Raw genomic sequence first — 17,594 nt, forward strand, 5'->3', positions numbered from 1 at the left:
GGTGGGAGAGGAGGGAGGCGCGCGCCCCTGGGGTGGGAGAGGAGGAGGGAGGCGCGCGCCCCTGCGCTGTGAGAGGAGGGAGGCGCGCGCCCCTGGGGTGGGAGAGGAGGAGGGAGGCGCACGCCCCTGGGGTGGGAGAGGAGGGAGGCGCGCGCCCCTGGGGTGGGAGAGGAGGAGGGAGGCGCGCGCCCCTGGGGTGGGAGAGGAGGGAGGCGCGCGCCCCTGGGGTGGGAGAGGAGGAGGGAGGCGCGCGCCCCTGCGCTGTGAGAGGAGGGAGGGCACGCGCCCCTGGGGTGGGAGAGCAGGAGGGAGGCGCGCGCCCCTGGGGTGGGAGAGGAGGAGGGAGGCGCGCGCCCCTGCGCTGTGAGAGGAGGGAGGCGCGCGCCCCTGGGGTGGGAGAGGAGGGAGGCGCGCGCCCCTGCGCTGTGAGAGGAGAGAGGCGCGCGCCCCTGGGGTGGGAGAGGAGGGAGGCGCGCGCCCCTGGGGTGGGAGAGGAGGAGGGAGGCGCGCGCCCCTGGGGTGGGAGAGGAGGAGGGAGGCGCGCGCCCCTGGGGTGGGAGAGGAGGAGGGAGGCGCGCGCCCCTGGGGTGGGAGAGGAGGGAGGCGCGCGCCCCTGGGGTGGGAGAGGAGGGAGGCGCGCGCCCCTGCGGTGCGACCCGGAACTGGTATCCTGCTGCTGGCACGGCGCGCGCCCCTTCGGTGTGACCCGGAAGTGGTATCCTGCTGCTGGCACGGCGCGCGCCCCTGCGGTGCGACCCGGAACTGGTATCCTGCTGCTGCCACGACGCGCGCCCCTGCGGTGTGACCCGGAACTGGTATCCTGTTGCTGGCACGGCGCGCGCCCCTGCGGTGTGACCCGGAAGTGGTATCCTGCTGCTGGCACGGCGCGCGCCTCCCCGGCCGTTCTATGCATCAGTTAAACTTAAACTGCTTTGTGATCAGCGCCGCCGGGTACTAACCGCCCCGCGTAACCCGCATCTAATCTGCAGCCAAAGGTAATCATGGGAGGGGCGGGCGAGCTGAGGGGGGGACGGGCGGGCGAGCGAGCTGAGGGGGGGACGGGCGAGCGAGCTGAGGGGGGGGACGGGCGAGCGAGCTGAGGGGGGGGGGAGCGAGCTGAGGGGGGGAGATGATGGGGGGAGAGAGAATGATGGCGGGGGGAGGGAGAATGATGGCGGGGAGAGAGGATGTGAATGATGGGGGAGAGAGGATGATGATGATGGGGAGAGAGGGATGATGGGTAGAGAGGATGATGATGAAGGGGAGAGAAAGAGAGTGATGATGAGGGGGGAGAGGTGATGATGCGGAGAGAGGATGTGAATGATGGGTGAGAGAAGATGATGAGGGGGAGAGAGATGATGGGGAGGAGAGAGATGATGGGGAGGAGAGAGAGCGAGTGATGATGAGGAGGAGAGAGAGCGAGTGATGATGGGGAGAGAGCGAGTGATGATGGGGAGAGAGCGAGTGATGATGAGGGAGAGAGCGAGTGATGACGAGGGAGAGAGAGGGATGATGAGGGTGAGAGAGTGATGAGGAGGGGGAAAGAGGATGATGATGGGGGGGAGAGAGGATGAGGAGAGGAGATGATGAGGAGAGAGAGAGAGAGGATGAGGAGAGAGAGGATGAGGAGAGAGAGAGAGAGGATGAGGAGAGAGAGAGAGAGGATGAGGAGAGAGAGAGAGAGAGGATGAGGAGAGAGAGAGGATGAGGAGAGAGAGAGGATGAGGAGAGAGAGGATGAGGAGAGAGAGGACGAGGAGAGAGAGAGAGAGGATGAGGAGAGAGAGAGGATGAGGAGAGAGAGAGAGAGAGAGAGAGGATGAGGAGAGAGAGAGGATGAGGAGAGAGAGAGGATGAGGAGAGAGAGGATGAGGAGAGAGAGAGAGGATGAGGAGAGAGAGAGGATGAGGAGAGGGAGAGAGGATGAGGAGAGAGAGAGAGAGAGGATGAGGAGAGAGAGAGAGAGAGGATGAGGAGAGAGAGAGAGGATGAGGAGCATGAGGATGAGGAGAGAGAGGATGAAGAGAGAGAGGATGAAGAGAGAGAGGATGAGGGTGAGGAGAGGGATGAGGAGGGAGGATGAGGAGAGAGAGGGAGGATGAGGAGAGAGAGAGAGGATGAGGAGAGAAAGAGAGGATGAGGAGAGAGAGAGGGAGGATGAGGAGAGAGAGAGGGAGGATGAGGAGAGAGAGAGGGAGGATGAGGAGAGGGAGAGAGGATGAGGAGAGAGAGAGAGGATGAGGAGAGAGAGAGAGAGGATGAGGAGAGAGAGAGAGAGGATGAGGAGAGAGAGAGAGAGGATGAGGAGATAGAGAGAGGATGAGGAAGCGAGCGAGCGAGAGAGAGGATGAGGAGAGAGAGAGAGGATGAAGAGAGAGAGAGAGAGGATGAGGAGGGAGGATGAGGAGAGAGAGGGAGGATGAGGAGAGAGAGGGAGGATGAGGAGAGAGAGAGGGAGGATGAGGAGAGAGAGAGGGAGGATGAGGAGAGAGAGAGGGAGGATGAGGAGAGAGAGAGAGAGAGAGAGAGGGAGGATGAGGAGAGAGAGAGAGGATGAGGAGAGAGAGGGTGAGGAGAGAGAGAGAGGGTGAGGAGAGAGAGAGGGTGAGGAGAGAGAGAGAGGATGAGGAGAGAGAGAGAGAGAGAGGATGAGGAGAGAGAGAGAGAGAGAGGATGAGGAGAGAGAGAGAGAGAGGATGAGGAGAGAGAGAGAGAGAGAGAGGATGAGGAGAGAGAGAGAGAGAGAGAGAGAGAGAGAGAGGATGAGGGTGAGGGTGAGGGTGAGGAGGGATAGGGAGGATGAGGATGAGGAGAGATGATGATGATGGGGAGAGAGATGATGATGGGGAGAGAGAGATGATGAGCGGAAGAAGGTTGGGGAGAAAGCTGATGACGACAAGGAGGTGGAGGGGGAGAGATGATGAGGAGAGAGTGCTAGAGATGAAGGAGAGGATGTGGGGGGAGAAAACACTTAGTCAGTATTAATATTACTGTCCCCTGAGAATGTCTTTGCCGGGGTCCTGCGCATGTCCAGCCACGTCACTGTCTCACCCGTCCTGCGCATGTCCAGCCACGTCACTGTCTCACCCGTCCTGCGCATGTCCAGCCACGTCACTGTCTCACCCGTCCTGCGCATGTCCAGCCACGTCACTGTCTCACCCGTCCTGCGCATGTCCAGCCACGTCACTGTCTCACCCGTCCTGCGCATGTCCAGCCACGTCACTGTCTCACCCGTCCTGCGCATGTCCAGCCACGTCACTGTCTCACCCGTCCTGCGCATGTCCAGCCACGTCACTGTCTCACCCGTCCTGCGCATGTCCAGCCACGTCACTGTCTCACCCGTCCTCTGCATGTCCAGCCACGTCACTGTCTCACCCGTCCTGCGCATGTCCAGCCACGTCACTGTCTCACCCGTCCTCTGCATGTCCAGCCACGTCACTGTCTCACCCGTCCTCTGCTTGTCCAGCCACGTCACTGTCTCACCCGTCCTCTGCATGTCCAGCCACGTCACTGTCTCACCCGTCCTCTGCATGTCCAGCCACGTCACTGTCTCACCCGTCCTCTGCATGTCCAGCCACGTCCCTGTCTCACCCGTCCTCTGCATGTCCAGCCACGTCACTGTCTCACCCGTCCTCTGCATGTCCAGCCACGTCACTGTCTCACCCGTCCTCTGCATGTCCAGCCACGTCTCTGTCTCACCCGTCCTCTGCATGTCCAGCCACGTCACTGTCTCACCCGTCCTCTGCATGTCCAGCCACGTCACTGTCTCACCCGTCCTCTGCATGTCCAGCCACGTCACTGTCTCACCCGTCCTCTGCATGTCCAGCCATGTCACTGTCTCACCCGTCCTCTGCATGTCCAGCCACGTCACTGTCTCACCCGTCCTCTGCATGTCCAGCCACGTCACTGTCTCACCCGTCCTCTGCATGTCTAGCTCCGTCACTGTCTCACCCGTCCTGCGCATGTCCAACCACGTCACTGTCTCACCCGTCCTCTGCATGTCCAGCCACGTCACTGTCTCACCCGTCCTCTGCATGTCCAGCCACGTCACTGTCTCACCCGTCCTGCGTATGTCCAGCCACGTCACTGTCTCACCCGTCCTGCGCATGTCCAGCCACGTCACTGTCTCACCCGTCCTGCGCATGTCCAGCCACGTCACTGTCTCACCCGTCCTGCGCATGTCCAGCCACGTCACTGTCTCACCCGTCCTCTGCTTGTCCAGCCACGTCACTGTCTCACCCGTCCTCTGCTTGTCCAGCCACGTCACTGTCTCACCCGTCCTCTGCATGTCCAGCCACGTCACTGTCTCACCCGTCCTCTGCATGTCCAGCCACGTCACTGTCTCACCCGTCCTCTGCATGTCCAGCCACGTCCCTGTCTCACCCGTCCTCTGCATGTCCAGCCACGTCACTGTCTCACCCGTCCTCTGCATGTCCAGCCACGTCACTGTCTCACCCGTCCTCTGCATGTCCAGCCACGTCACTGTCTCACCCGTCCTCTGCATGTCCAGCCACGTCACTGTCTCACCCGTCCTCTGCATGTCCAGCCACGTCACTGTCTCACCTGTCCTCTGCATGTCCAGCCACGTCACTGTCTCACCCGTCCTCTGCATGTCCAGCCACGTCACTGTCTCACCCGTCCTCTGCATGTCCAGCCACGTCACTGTCTCACCCGTCCTCTGCATGTCCAGCCACGTCACTGTCTCACCCGTCCTCTGCATGTCCAGCCACGTCACTGTCTCACCCGTCCTCTGCATGTCCAGCCACGTCCCTGTCTCACCCGTCCTCTGCATGTCCAGCCACGTCACTGTCTCACCCGTCCTCTGCATGTCCAGCCACGTCCCTGTCTCACCCGTCCTCTGCATGTCCAGCCACGTCACTGTCTCACCCGTCCTCTGCATGTCCAGCCACGTCACTGTCTCACCCGTCCTCTGCATGTCCAGCCACGTCACTGTCTCACCCGTCCTCTGCATGTCCAGCCACGTCACTGTCTCACCCGTCCTCTGCATGTCCAGCCACGTCACTGTCTCACCCGTCCTCTGCATGTCCAGCCACGTCACTGTCTCACCCGTCCTCTGCATGTCCAGCCACGTCACTGTCTCACCCGTCCTCTGCATGTCCAGCCACGTCACTGTCTCACCCGTCCTCTGCATGTCCAGCCACGTCACTGTCTCACCCGTCCTCTGCATGTCCAGCCACGTCACTGTCTCACCCGTCCTCTGCATGTCCAGCCACGTCACTGTCTCACCCGTCCTCTGCATGTCCAGCCACGTCCCTGTCTCACCCGTCCTCTGCATGTCCAGCCACGTCACTGTCTCACCCGTCCTCTGCATGTCCAGCCACGTCCCTGTCTCACCCGTCCTCTGCATGTCCAGCCACGTCACTGTCTCACCCGTCCTCTGCATGTCCAGCCACGTCACTGTCTCACCCGTCCTCTGCATGTCCAGCCACGTCACTGTCTCACCCGTCCTCTGCATGTCCAGCCACGTCACTGTCTCACCCGTCCTCTGCATGTCCAGCCACGTCACTGTCTCACCCGTCCTCTGCATGTCCAGCCACGTCCCTGTCTCACCCGTCCTATGGATGTCCAGCCACGTCACTGTCTCACCCGTCCTATGGATGTCCAGCCACGTCACTGTCTCACCCGTCCTCTGCATGTCCAGCCACGTCACTGTCTCACCCGTCCTCTGCATGTCTAGCTCCGTCACTGTCTCACCCGTCCTGCGCATGTCCAACCACGTCACTGTCTCACCCGTCCTCTGCATGTCCAGCCACGTCACTGTCTCACCCGTCCTCTGCATGTCCAGCCATGTCACTGTCTCACCCGTCCTCTGCATGTCCAGCCACGTCACTGTCTCACCCGTCCTCTGCATGTCCAGCCACGTCACTGTCTCACCCGTCCTCTGCATGTCCAGCCACGTCACTGTCTCACCCGTCCTCTGCATGTCTAGCTCCGTCACTGTCTCACCCGTCCTGCGCATGTCCAACCATGTCACTCTCTCACCCGTCCTCTGCATGTCCAGCCACGTCACTGTCTCACCCGTCCTCTGCATGTCCAGCCATGTCACTGTCTCACCCGTCCTCTGCATGTCCAGCCACGTCACTGTCTCACCCGTCCTCTGCATGTCCAGCCACGTCACTGTCTCACCCGTCCTCTGCATGTCCAGCAACGTCACTGTCTCACCCGTCCTCTGCATGTCCAGCCACGTCACTGTCTCACCCGTCCTCTGCATGTCCAGCCACGTCACTGTCTCACCCGTCCTCTGCATGTCCAGCCACGTCACTGTCTCACCCGTCCTCTGCATGTCCAACCACGTCACTGTCTCACCCGTCCTCTGCATGTCCAGTCACGTCACTGTCTCACCCGTCCTCTGCATGTCCAGCCACGTCACTGTCTCACCCGTCCTCTGCATGTCCAGCCACGTCACTGTCTCACCCGTCCTCTGCATGTCCAGCCACGTCACTGTCTCACCTGTCCTCTGCATGTCCAGCCACGTCACTGTCTCACCCGTCCTCTGCATGTCCAGCCACGTCACTGTCTCACCCGTCCTCTGCATGTCCAGCCACGTCACTGTCTCACCCGTCCTCTGCATGTCTAACCACGTCACTGTCTCACCCGTCCTCTGCATGTCCAGCCACGTCACTGTCTCACCCGTCCTCTGCATGTCCAGCCACGTCACTGTCTCAACCGTCCTCTGCATGTCCAGCCACGTCACTGTCTCACCCGTCCTCTGCATGTCTAACCACGTCACTGTCTCACCCGTCCTCTGCATGTCCAGCCACGTCACTGTCTCACCCGTCCTCTGCATGTCCAGCCACGTCACTGTCTCACCCGTCCTCTGCATGTCCAGCCATGTCACTGTCTCACCCGTCCTCTGCATGTCCAGCCACGTCACTGTCTCACCCGTCCTCTGCATGTCCAGCCACGTCCCTGTCTCACCCGTCCTCTGCATGTCCAGCCACGTCACTGTCTCACCCGTCCTATGGATGTCCAGCCACGTCACTGTCTCACCCGTCCTATGGATGTCCAGCCACGTCACTGTCTCACCCGTCCTCTGCATGTCCAGCCACGTCACTGTCTCACCCGTCCTCTGCATGTCCAGCCACGTCAATGTCTCACCCGTCCTCTGCATGTCCAGCCACGTCACTGTCTCACCCGTCCTCTGCATGTCCAGCCACGTCCCTGTCTCACCCGTCCTCTGCATGTCCAGCCACGTCACTGTCTCACCCGTCCTCTGCATGTCCAGCCACGTCACTGTCTCACCCGTCCTCTGCATGTCCAGCCACGTCACTGTCTCACCCGTCCTCTGCATGTCCAGCCACGTCACTGTCTCACCCGTCCTCTGCATGTCCAACCACGTCACTGTCTCACCCGTCCTCTGCATGTCCAGTCACGTCACTGTCTCACCCGTCCTCTGCATGTCCAGCCACGTCACTGTCTCACCCGTCCTCTGCATGTCCAGCCACGTCACTGTCTCACCCGTCCTCTGCATGTCCAGCCACGTCACTGTCTCACCTGTCCTCTGCATGTCCAGCCACGTCACTGTCTCACCCGTCCTCTGCATGTCCAGCCACGTCACTGTCTCACCCGTCCTCTGCATGTCCAGCCACGTCACTGTCTCACCCGTCCTCTGCATGTCTAACCACGTCACTGTCTCACCCGTCCTCTGCATGTCCAGCCACGTCACTGTCTCACCCGTCCTCTGCATGTCCAGCCACGTCACTGTCTCAACCGTCCTCTGCATGTCCAGCCACGTCACTGTCTCACCCGTCCTCTGCATGTCTAACCACGTCACTGTCTCACCCGTCCTCTGCATGTCCAGCCACGTCACTGTCTCACCCGTCCTCTGCATGTCCAGCCACGTCACTGTCTCACCCGTCCTCTGCATGTCCAGCCATGTCACTGTCTCACCCGTCCTCTGCATGTCCAGCCACGTCACTGTCTCACCCGTCCTCTGCATGTCCAGCCACGTCCCTGTCTCACCCGTCCTCTGCATGTCCAGCCACGTCACTGTCTCACCCGTCCTATGGATGTCCAGCCACGTCACTGTCTCACCCGTCCTATGGATGTCCAGCCACGTCACTGTCTCACCCGTCCTCTGCATGTCCAGCCACGTCACTGTCTCACCCGTCCTCTGCATGTCCAGCCACGTCAATGTCTCACCCGTCCTCTGCATTGTCTGTTTTGCTTTAGCTTTGCCTTTTCTTAACATGTACTTAACATGTACTTAACATGTACTGCCGACCGCTTACAGAGGCCCAGATTCTCTAAACTCCAATAAACGGGAAATTCATATAAATGTAATCTATAATATAACAAATTGTGTGTGTGCTGAGCACGCGCATTTTAAGTGAACCGGCTTTGTGTTTTGTCACAGAAATTGTATTTGCGATGGTGATGTTTTTAATTAAAAATCAAAACAGAATTTCAGTGACAACGCAAAGAAGTGACATAGAACGTGCGTGCGCGGCCCCCCCCATAACTGTGCACGCAATGTCCTGTATATAATGTATACCCTGCTCATTTTTGTAACTGTACTTGTAACCAGGTATTATTTGTCTTATCTCTGTGCCCAGGACATACTTGAAAACGAGAGGTAACTCTCACTGTATTACTTCCTGGTAAAATATGTTATAAATAAATAAATAATTCCCGTTTCACCTATTTGTACATATGTATAGTAACTGTGATTTCCGTGTGTGTGTCAGTGTGTGTGTGCGTCTCTGTCTATGTCCCTGTGTCTGTGCGTGTGTCTCTGTGTCTCTGTGTGTGTGTGTGTGCGCGTCTCTGTGTCTCTGTGTGTGTGCGCGCGTCTATGTCTCTGCATGTGCGTGTGCGCGCGTCTGTCTCTTTGTGTGCGTCTGTGTCTCTGTGTGTGCGTCTCTGTGTGTGTGCATCTCTGTCTGTCTGTGTGTGTGTGTGCATCTCTGTCTCTGAGTGTGTGTGCGTCTGTCTGTGTCCCTGTGTCTGTGCGTATGTCTCTGTGTCTCTGTGTGTGTGTGTGCCTCTGTGTCTCTGTGTGTGTGTGCGCGCGTCTGTGTCTGTGTGTGCGCGTCTCTGTGTGTCTGTGTGTGTGCGCGCGTCTGTGTGTGCGCGCGTCTGTGTCTCTGCATGTGCATGTGCGCGCGTCTCTGTCTCTTTGTGTGCGTCTGTGTCTCTGTGTGTGCGTCTCTGTGTGTGTGCGTCTCTGTCTGTGTGTGTGCGTCTCTGTCTCTGTGAGTGTGTGTGTGTCTGTGTGTCTGTGTCTCTGTCTCTTTGTGTCTCTGTGTCTCTGTGTGTGTGCATGTGTCTGTGTGTGCGCGTGTCTGTGTGTGCGCGTGTCTGTGTGTGCGTGCGTCTGTGTGTGCACGCGTCTCTGTGTGTGCGTCTGTATCTCTGTGTGTGCGTCTCTGTGTGTGTGCGTCTCTGTCTGTGTGTGTGCATCTCTGTCTCTGTGAGTGTGTGTGTGTGTGTCTGTGTGTCTGTGTCTCTGTCTCTTTGTGTCTCTGTGTCTCTGTGTGTGTGCATGTGTCTGTGTGCGCGTGTCTGTGTGTGCGTGCGTCTGTGTGTGCACGCGTCTCTGTGTGTGCGTCTGTATCTCTGTGTGTGCGTCTCTGTCTGTGTGTGTGTGCATCTCTGTCTCTGTGTGTGTGTGTGTGTGTGTGTGTGTGTGTGTGTGTCTGTGTCTCTGTCTCTCTGTGTGTCTGTGTCTCTGTGTGTGTGTTGCGCCTGTATCTGTGGTGCGTACGCACGGCCACTGTGCAGGAGCGCCTGGCCGGTGCCTACTGCGCAGGCGCGTCGTAATGTCGGGAACGGCTCCTGCGTGGGAGGCCTCCGCATGCGTGCCAGCTGCCATAACGGCCTCTCCTGCCAGCGGTGACGTCACTACCGGGACTCCACGTCCGTCTCCAACAAGGAGATTACTCCAAGCAAATATCTCATTTGGTTGGTGCCAGCAAAGAAGTTTCACTTCATAAACATTCAATGAAAATGTATGAATTCAATATTCAGCAAACTTCCTAATCTACATATCTTTAAATATATTTGTGCTTGAAAGAAAAATATGACATATATTTACATTTTCTGAAAGAATTTGACTTGTTGATGAGGAAACTATCTGTATTTTGTAACTTTTTTGCACAGTAGGATAATCACGCAGGAGATCTGTCGCTAGAATATTGGCCTCAGAGGATCAGAACGTGGAAGCTTCCCCAGTGGTCCCTGTCGCAGTGGTTCGGTAATGTTATATTCTGTAGTATGTATGTGGGATCTGACGGGAGAGTTTTACATTCAGATGCTGATGTGTAAGGCTAAGGCCACAGTGAGCGCGACGGAGCGCGCGTGCCCTTCGCCCGAGCGATCTCCGGACTTCAGATCCCTCGCAACGGGGAGGTGTGGTGGGGGCGTCACGCGGTTGGTTCGCCCTCATTGGCTGAGCCGACGTGGTTGACGTGGCTCGACGCCGCGCCAAAATACAAAATTCTTGAATCTTGGCAATGCGGTCGCACCATCGCGCTCGGGGACAATATAGTGACATTGGTTCCCATAAACACCGTATCACCTCCCCAGATACTAGTAGGAGGTTTCAAGCTCATTTGGAAGTTCTATTTTTTTTTAATTCTTTTTAATGAATTTTTGAGTTTGCAAATGTAAAAAATGGCAATTTTTTGTAATTTGTTCGAAGTAAAAACAGTTTAACCAAATTTCTAAAATAAATTTTAAAAAAACACCCAGAGTTTTTCCCAAAATTAAAAAAAAAATCCAGAATCAATCAAGTTTCAGCATAAAACACTACAAATGTTTCCTTTCCAAGCAGACTACGAGTAAAGGCGCCACCCTTACCAGGCGCTATGTCTCCTCTTGACGGCTTCTGTTGTGCCTCTGCCCAGAGTCAGCATTTTGTTTGCCAGTATTGAGATAGTATAAAGTTTCATGGCTAACCTTCTTTATCAAATACAGTTCAAGAAGCATTACGAACAGAAAGTGGTTCTGTCGGTGAAAACATACTTCTCTATCTTTTGATAAATATCCCTCAGAGTGGTTTGTCTAATAACGAACACTAGTTGCCTCCGAGTCACATTCACCTAAAATACAAAATCAAGTTAAAGTATGGATTCTTTTATATTGCCACACCATTAACTGCATCAGTACACATTGACCACTGTATTCTGAGTAGTGATGGTATTGGAGAGACTCAAACAAAATGGAGCAACAATGGTGTATTAGAAAAATAATTTCAATACAGTATAGAGACGTAACAGCTTCATTGTTCCCCCCCAAAACATATCCCGTTATATTGCAGAATATCACAGCATTTGATGGCAGTGTTGGGGCAGAATATCTCAGAATTTGATGGCAGTGTTGGGGCAGAATATCACAGCATTTGATGGCAGTGTTGGGGCAGAATATCTCAGAATTTGATGGCAGTGTTGGGGCAGAATATCTCAGAATTTGATGGCAGTGTTGGGGCAGAATATCACAGCATTTGATGGCAGTGTTGGGGCAGAATATCACAGCATTTGATGGCAGTGTTGGGGCAGAATATCACAGCATTTGATGGCAGTGTGGGGGCAGAATATCACAGCATTTGATGGCAGTGTTGGGGCAGAATATCACAGCATTTGATGGCAGTGTTGGGGCAGAATATCACAGCATTTGATGGCAGTGTTGGGGCAGAATATCTCAGAATTTGATGGCAGTGTTGGGGCAGAATATCACAGCATTTGATGGCAGTGTTGGGGCAGAATATCACAGCATTTGATGGCAGTGTTGGGGCAGAATATCACAGCATTTGATGGCAGTGTTGGGGCAGAATATCACAGCATTTGATGGCAGTGTTGGGGCAGAATATCACAGCATTTGATGGCAGTGTTGGGGCAGAATATCACAGCATTTGATGGCAGTGTTGGGGCAGAATATCACAGCATTTGATGGCAGTGTTGGGGCAGAATATCACAGCATTTACCACCTTTCACCAAAAGGGAAGAATGAAGTCTGATTTTGATCAAATTGATTAACTTTACTGTTTTTTCTCTTGTTTTGTTACAGGAGTGTGGAGAACAGCTTAGTGAAACAACTAGACATATTGTTTTAAAAGAATTAAACTTCCTGCTTCCTCCTCATGGCTGATTTGATGAATGGATCGCTAAACACTACAATGGACGCCACTTATCCTGGCTCAGGAGCACACAGTGTCCGGGACACTCCAGCCATACGTTCTTCAATTGTGGCTTGTTTTGCTGTAATACTTTGCCTTTTTGGCATGGTAGGGAATGGAATTGTCTTCTGGATGCTTGGATTTAGAATGAAAATGAACAAATACACAGTTTACATTCTCAACCTCGCCGTTGCTGACTTTATCTGCCTTATCTTTGTTTCCATTATCATGGTTTTAATGGTAAATCAAATCTTAAACTTAACACATCCATCAAGAGTCACAGTTACATCATTAGAGGTCTGTTATGATTTTGGATTCTTTGCAGGCATGTTTATTCTGACAGCAATAAGTGTAGAGAGGTGCCTGTCTGTTCTCTTCCCTATATGGCATAAATTTTCCCGTCCTACGCATATATCACCCATCACCTGTGGATTGCTGTGGGTGTTTGCTGGCACTGTGTCTCTTATCAATAATTTAGTGTGTCCCCCAATGTGGTTCATGAAAGGCACCAAGGAGTGCACAGGCGTTCAAATCTTCACCTCTATTTTAACGTTTGTTATCTTCATTCCCTTGATGCTTTTCTCCAGCTTTACTTTGATTTATATGGTTATGACAACATCCCCAAAATGTCGACCGCCCAAGATGTATGTGGCTATTGTGGTTGTAGTTCTGGTCTTCTTCATTTCAGTGGCGCCCATCAAATTAGTGTGGATTTTGTTGTATTTTAAGGTATTACCAACTGATTTCAATACCAATGCCTTCCTCTTTGTCACCATTTACTGCGCAGTGTTCAAGTGCAGTGCAAATCCGGGCATATACTTTTTAGTGGGGAGGCACTGGAATAAAAGGTTTGGGGGTGCAATTCAGAAAGCTCTTGGTAGAGTCTTTAAGGAAGATGATACTGAGCAAAAAAGGGAATCTGAAGGAACCACTACCATTGTAAGCACAAATTAGAGTGACCGAAAAGGGTCTTGTTCCTATCCAATCCCCCCCCCCCCCCACTACACCTGCAGCATGTGCACATGATTAGAGTTACAGTGACATTAAAATTGGGTACAAGCAAAGAGCATTGTTACCACAGCCCCCGCTGAGGAATATCTGTGAGAATACATCTTCAGCCCATCACAATATAACATTTTTATTTTGAGTTTTTCTGTAACTAACAAAACCACTACAAGTCAGAAGAGCTGCTTCAGCTTGGGGTCGCATGGCCCACAATCTACATTCAGTCTTAATATGAGTGACCGGGAAATACAAACAAACATATAGTGCAATATTGTATGGTACCGTGAAAAATGAAGCAAATGTCACAAAATGCGCACTCAGAGTGACGCTAAAAATCAGGCAGCAAATCCCCTAATAATAATCCTTGGCCCAGCGATGCGGTGCCCAGATGTAGTGGATGAGGTTCAGCATGTAAATCCCATGCTGGACTCTGAATAATAATCCTTGGCCCAGCGATGCGGTGCCCAGATGTAGTGGATGAGGTGCCCAGATGTAGTGGATGAGGTGCAGTGTGTAAATCCCATGCTGGACTCTGAATAATAATCCTTGGCCCAGCGATGAGGTGCCCAGATGTAGTGGATGAGGTGCAGTGTGTAAATCCCATGCTGGACTCTGAATAATAATCCTTGGCCCAGCGATGAGGTGCCCAGATGTAGTGGATGAGGTGCAGTGTGTAAATCCCATGCTGGACTCTGAATAATAATCCTTGGCCCAGCGATGAGGTGCCCAGATGTAGTGGATGAGGTGCAGTGTGTAAATCCCATGCTGGACTCTGAATAATAATCCTTGGCCCAGCGATGAGGTGCTCAGATGTAGTGGATGAGGTGCAGTGTGTAAATCCCATGCTGGACTCTGAATAATAATCCTTGGCCCAGCGATGAGGTGCTCAGATGTAGTGGATGAGGTGCAGTGTGTAAATCCCATGCTGGACTCTGAATAATAATCCTTGGCCCAGCGATGAGGTGCCCAGATGTTGTGGATGAGGTGCAGTGTGTAAATCCCATGCTGGACTGTGAATAATAATCCTTGGCCCAGCGATGCGGTGCCCAGATGTTGTGGATGAGGTGCAGTGTGTAAATCCCATGCTGGACTGTGAATAATAATCCTTGGCCCAGCGATGAGGTGCCCAGATGTAGTGGATGAGGTGCAGTGTGTAAATCCCATGCTGGACTCTGAATAATAATCCTTGGCCCAGCGATGAGGTGCCCAGATGTAGTGGATGAGGTGCAGTGTGTAAATCCCATGCTGGACTCTGAATAATAATCCTTGGCCCAGCGATGCGGTGCCCAGATGTAGTGGATGAGGTGCAGTGTGTAAATCCCATGCTGGACTCTGAATAATAATCCTTGGCCCAGCGATGCGGTGCCCAGATGTAGTGGATGAGGTGCAGTGTGTAAATCCCATGCTGGACTCTGAATAATAATCCTTGGCCCAGCGATGAGGTGCCCAGATGTTGTGGATGAGGTGCAGTGTGTAAATCCCATGCAAGAAAGAAAACAGCAGAATGGTGCATATCTTCCCATGGGTCTCACCCCCACTCGCACTGAGGAACTCCTGACGAAGCATGCAGCGAAACGCGTAGTCATTGCAATCGTCACTATTCGGAGGGATCGTCGTCATCACGTTGGTCACGAGACGGGAAGCGGAGAGACCCAGGTGACTAAGGGAGCTGACGGCGCACCAGTTCCTCGGCGCGAGTGGGGGAGACCTGTTTGCCGTGAGACACCCTCGCACCTCCGTGACATCACCTTGCCTTTTTTCAATGCCTTTGCAATATTTTCACTATCTGAGTACATATCTGTGAGATACTTACTTGATCAAAATACATTGTTGTTATGATCTGCAACATCGTGCTATTTTCTTTCTTTATTTTCTTTATTCTTTAAGGATTATTATTCAGAGTCCAGCATGGGATTCGAGGCCTGATTTTTAGCGTCACTCTGAGTGCGCATCTTGTGAGATTTGCTTGATTTTTCACATTACCATACAATATTGCACTATATTTTTTGTATTTTCCGGTTTTTCACGCTCCCCACACCCCTGAGACCAGCACTTCAGGAACCCCAGAGGAAGGTTTAACCCGGGTTTAACCTGGGTTAGAGCTGCGAAACCGGTTCCTTACTATATTACAGTACATAGTTTTCACTGCTTATTGTTAGATTGTACCCACGTTTGGCACAGTCTTTTCACTGATTATTGTTAGATTGTACCCACGTTTGGCACAGTCTTTTCACTGCTTATTGTTAGATTGTACCCACGTTTGGCACAGTCTTTTCACTGCTTATTGTTAGATTGTACCCACGTTTGGCACAGTCTTTTCACTGCTTATTGTTAGATTGTACCCACGTTTGGCACAGTCTTTTCACTGCTTATTGTTAGATTGTACCCACGTTTGGCACAGTCTTTTCACTGCTTATTGTTAGATTGTACCCACGTTTGGCACAGTCTTTTCACTGCTTATTGTTAGATTGTACCCACGTTTGGCACAGTCTTTTCACTGCTTATTGTTAGATTGTACCCACGTTTGGCACAGTCTTTTCACTGCGTATTGTTAGATTGTACCCACGTTTGGCACAGTCTTTTCACTGCTTATTGTTAGATTGTACCCACGTTTGGCACAGTCTTTTCACTGCTTATTGTTAGATTGTACCCACGTTTGGCACAGTCTTTTCACTGCTTATTGTTAGATTGTACCCACGTTTGGCACAGTCTTTTCACTGCTTATTGTTAGATTGTACCCACGTTTGGCGCAGTCTTTTCACTGCTTATTGTTAGATTGTACCCACGTTTGGCACAGTCTTTTCACTGCTTATTGTTAGATTGTACCCACGTTTGGCACAGTCTTTTCACTGCTTATTGTTAGATTGTACCCACGTTTGGCACAGTCTTTTCACTGCTTATTGTTAGATTGTACCCACGTTTGGCACAGTCTTTTCACTGCTTATTGTTAGATTGTACCCACGTTTGGCACAGTCTTTTCACTGCTTATTGTTAGATTGTACCCACGTTTGGCACAGTCTTTTCACTGCTTATTGTTAGATTGTACCCACGTTTGGCACAGTCTTTTCACTGCTTATTGTTAGATTGTACCCACGCTTGGCACAGTCTTTCACTGCTTATTGTTAGATTGTACCCACGCTTGGCACAGTCTTTTCACTGCTTATTGTTAGATTGTACCCACGTTTGGCACAGTCTTTTCACTGCTTATTGTTAGTTTGTACCCACGTTTGGCACAGTCTTTTCACTGCTTATTGTTAGATTGTACCCACGTTTGGCACAGTCTTTTCACTGCTTATTGTTAGATTGTACCCACGCTTGGCACAGTCTTTCACTGCTTATTGTTAGATTGTACCCACGCTTGGCACAGTCTTTTCACTGCTTATTGTTAGATTGTACCCACGTTTGGCACAGTCTTTTCACTGCTTATTGTTAGTTTGTACCCACGTTTGGCACAGTCTTTTCACTGCTTATTGTTAGATTGTACCCACGTTTGGCACAGTCTTTTCACTGCTTATTGTTAGATTGTACCCACGTTTGGCACAGTCTTTTCACTGTTTACTCACTTTATTATATAATACCATTATTGTTTTCTGAATATTTCATTAAACATTTCTGCGCGCGTTAATATGAATGCGCAATAAGGGAAGTTTGAATTAAATGTGGATTTGAATGGGAGCTGAACACTGGAAAACTCTTCAGAGAAAACTCTTCTACAACATCAAATACATTTTTAACCTGCAATATGAATGTACAGTGATATATTTGTTTTATTGTTTACCTATTAAGTTTGACACAAATAAAATATGTTTAAACCCCAAACTCCTATTGTTCTCCGCTGTAATAACATACAGCGGTACTGTAGCCCATGTTACTCGCTGCTCTGGGGAAGTGCAGCCGCCGGAGCTGTAATAACATACAGCGGTACTGTAGCCCATGTTACTCGCTGCTCTGGGGAAGTGCAGCCGCCGGAGCTGTAATAACATACACAGGTACTGTAGCCCATGTTACTCGCTGCTCTGGGGAAGTGCAGCCGCCGGAGCTGTAATAACATACAGAGGTACTGTAGCCCATGTTACTCGCTGCTCTGGGGAAGTGCAGCCGCCGGAGCTGTAATAACATACAGCGGTACTGTAGCCCATGTTACTCGCTGCTCTGGGGAAGTGCAGCCGCCGGAGCTGTAATAACATACACAGGTACTGTAGCCCATGTTACTCGCTGCTCTGGGGAAGTGCAGCCGCCGGAGCTGTAATAACATACACAGGTACTGTAGCCCATGTTACTCGCTGCTCTGGGGAAGTGCAGCCGCCGGAGCTGTAATAACATACAGCGGTACTGTAGCCCATGTTACTCGCTGCTCTGGGGAAGTGCAGCCGCCGGAGCTGTAATAACATACAGCGGTACTGTAGCCCATGTTACTCGCTGCTCTGGGGAAGTGCAGCCGCCGGAGCTGTAAT

At 52.5% G+C, this 17,594-nt stretch overlaps 1 protein-coding gene across 2 annotated transcripts; it reads left to right on the forward strand.

The window, feature by feature from the left end:
* The first annotated feature begins 754 nt into the window (after positions 1-754).
* On the forward strand, positions 755-14,226 carry LOC142483774 (mas-related G-protein coupled receptor member H-like). Of its 2 annotated transcripts, none has more exons than XM_075583761.1 (3): positions 755-995; positions 10,122-10,215; positions 12,027-14,226. In XM_075583761.1, exon 3 carries the CDS (start codon positions 12,100-12,102, stop codon positions 13,087-13,089), a length of 990 nt encoding a protein of 329 aa, XP_075439876.1. In that variant the 5' UTR covers positions 755-995; positions 10,122-10,215; positions 12,027-12,099; the 3' UTR covers positions 13,090-14,226. The 2 variants fall into 2 exon arrangements, with proteins under 2 accessions (XP_075439876.1, XP_075439877.1); XM_075583762.1 differs by having other exon boundaries at positions 10,125-10,215.
* The last annotated feature ends 3,368 nt before the right edge of the window (positions 14,227-17,594 follow it).

The sequence above is a fragment of the Ascaphus truei genome, unplaced genomic scaffold (assembly GCF_040206685.1).
Source record: "Ascaphus truei isolate aAscTru1 unplaced genomic scaffold, aAscTru1.hap1 HAP1_SCAFFOLD_369, whole genome shotgun sequence".
Classification (NCBI taxonomy): domain Eukaryota; kingdom Metazoa; phylum Chordata; class Amphibia; order Anura; family Ascaphidae; genus Ascaphus; species Ascaphus truei.

Bases quoted from the DNA above. Each gene is read 5' to 3' on its own strand.
- LOC142483774 (XM_075583761.1), top strand. From the start codon at position 12,100: ATGGCTGATTTGATGAATGGATCGCTAAACACTACAATGGACGCCACT.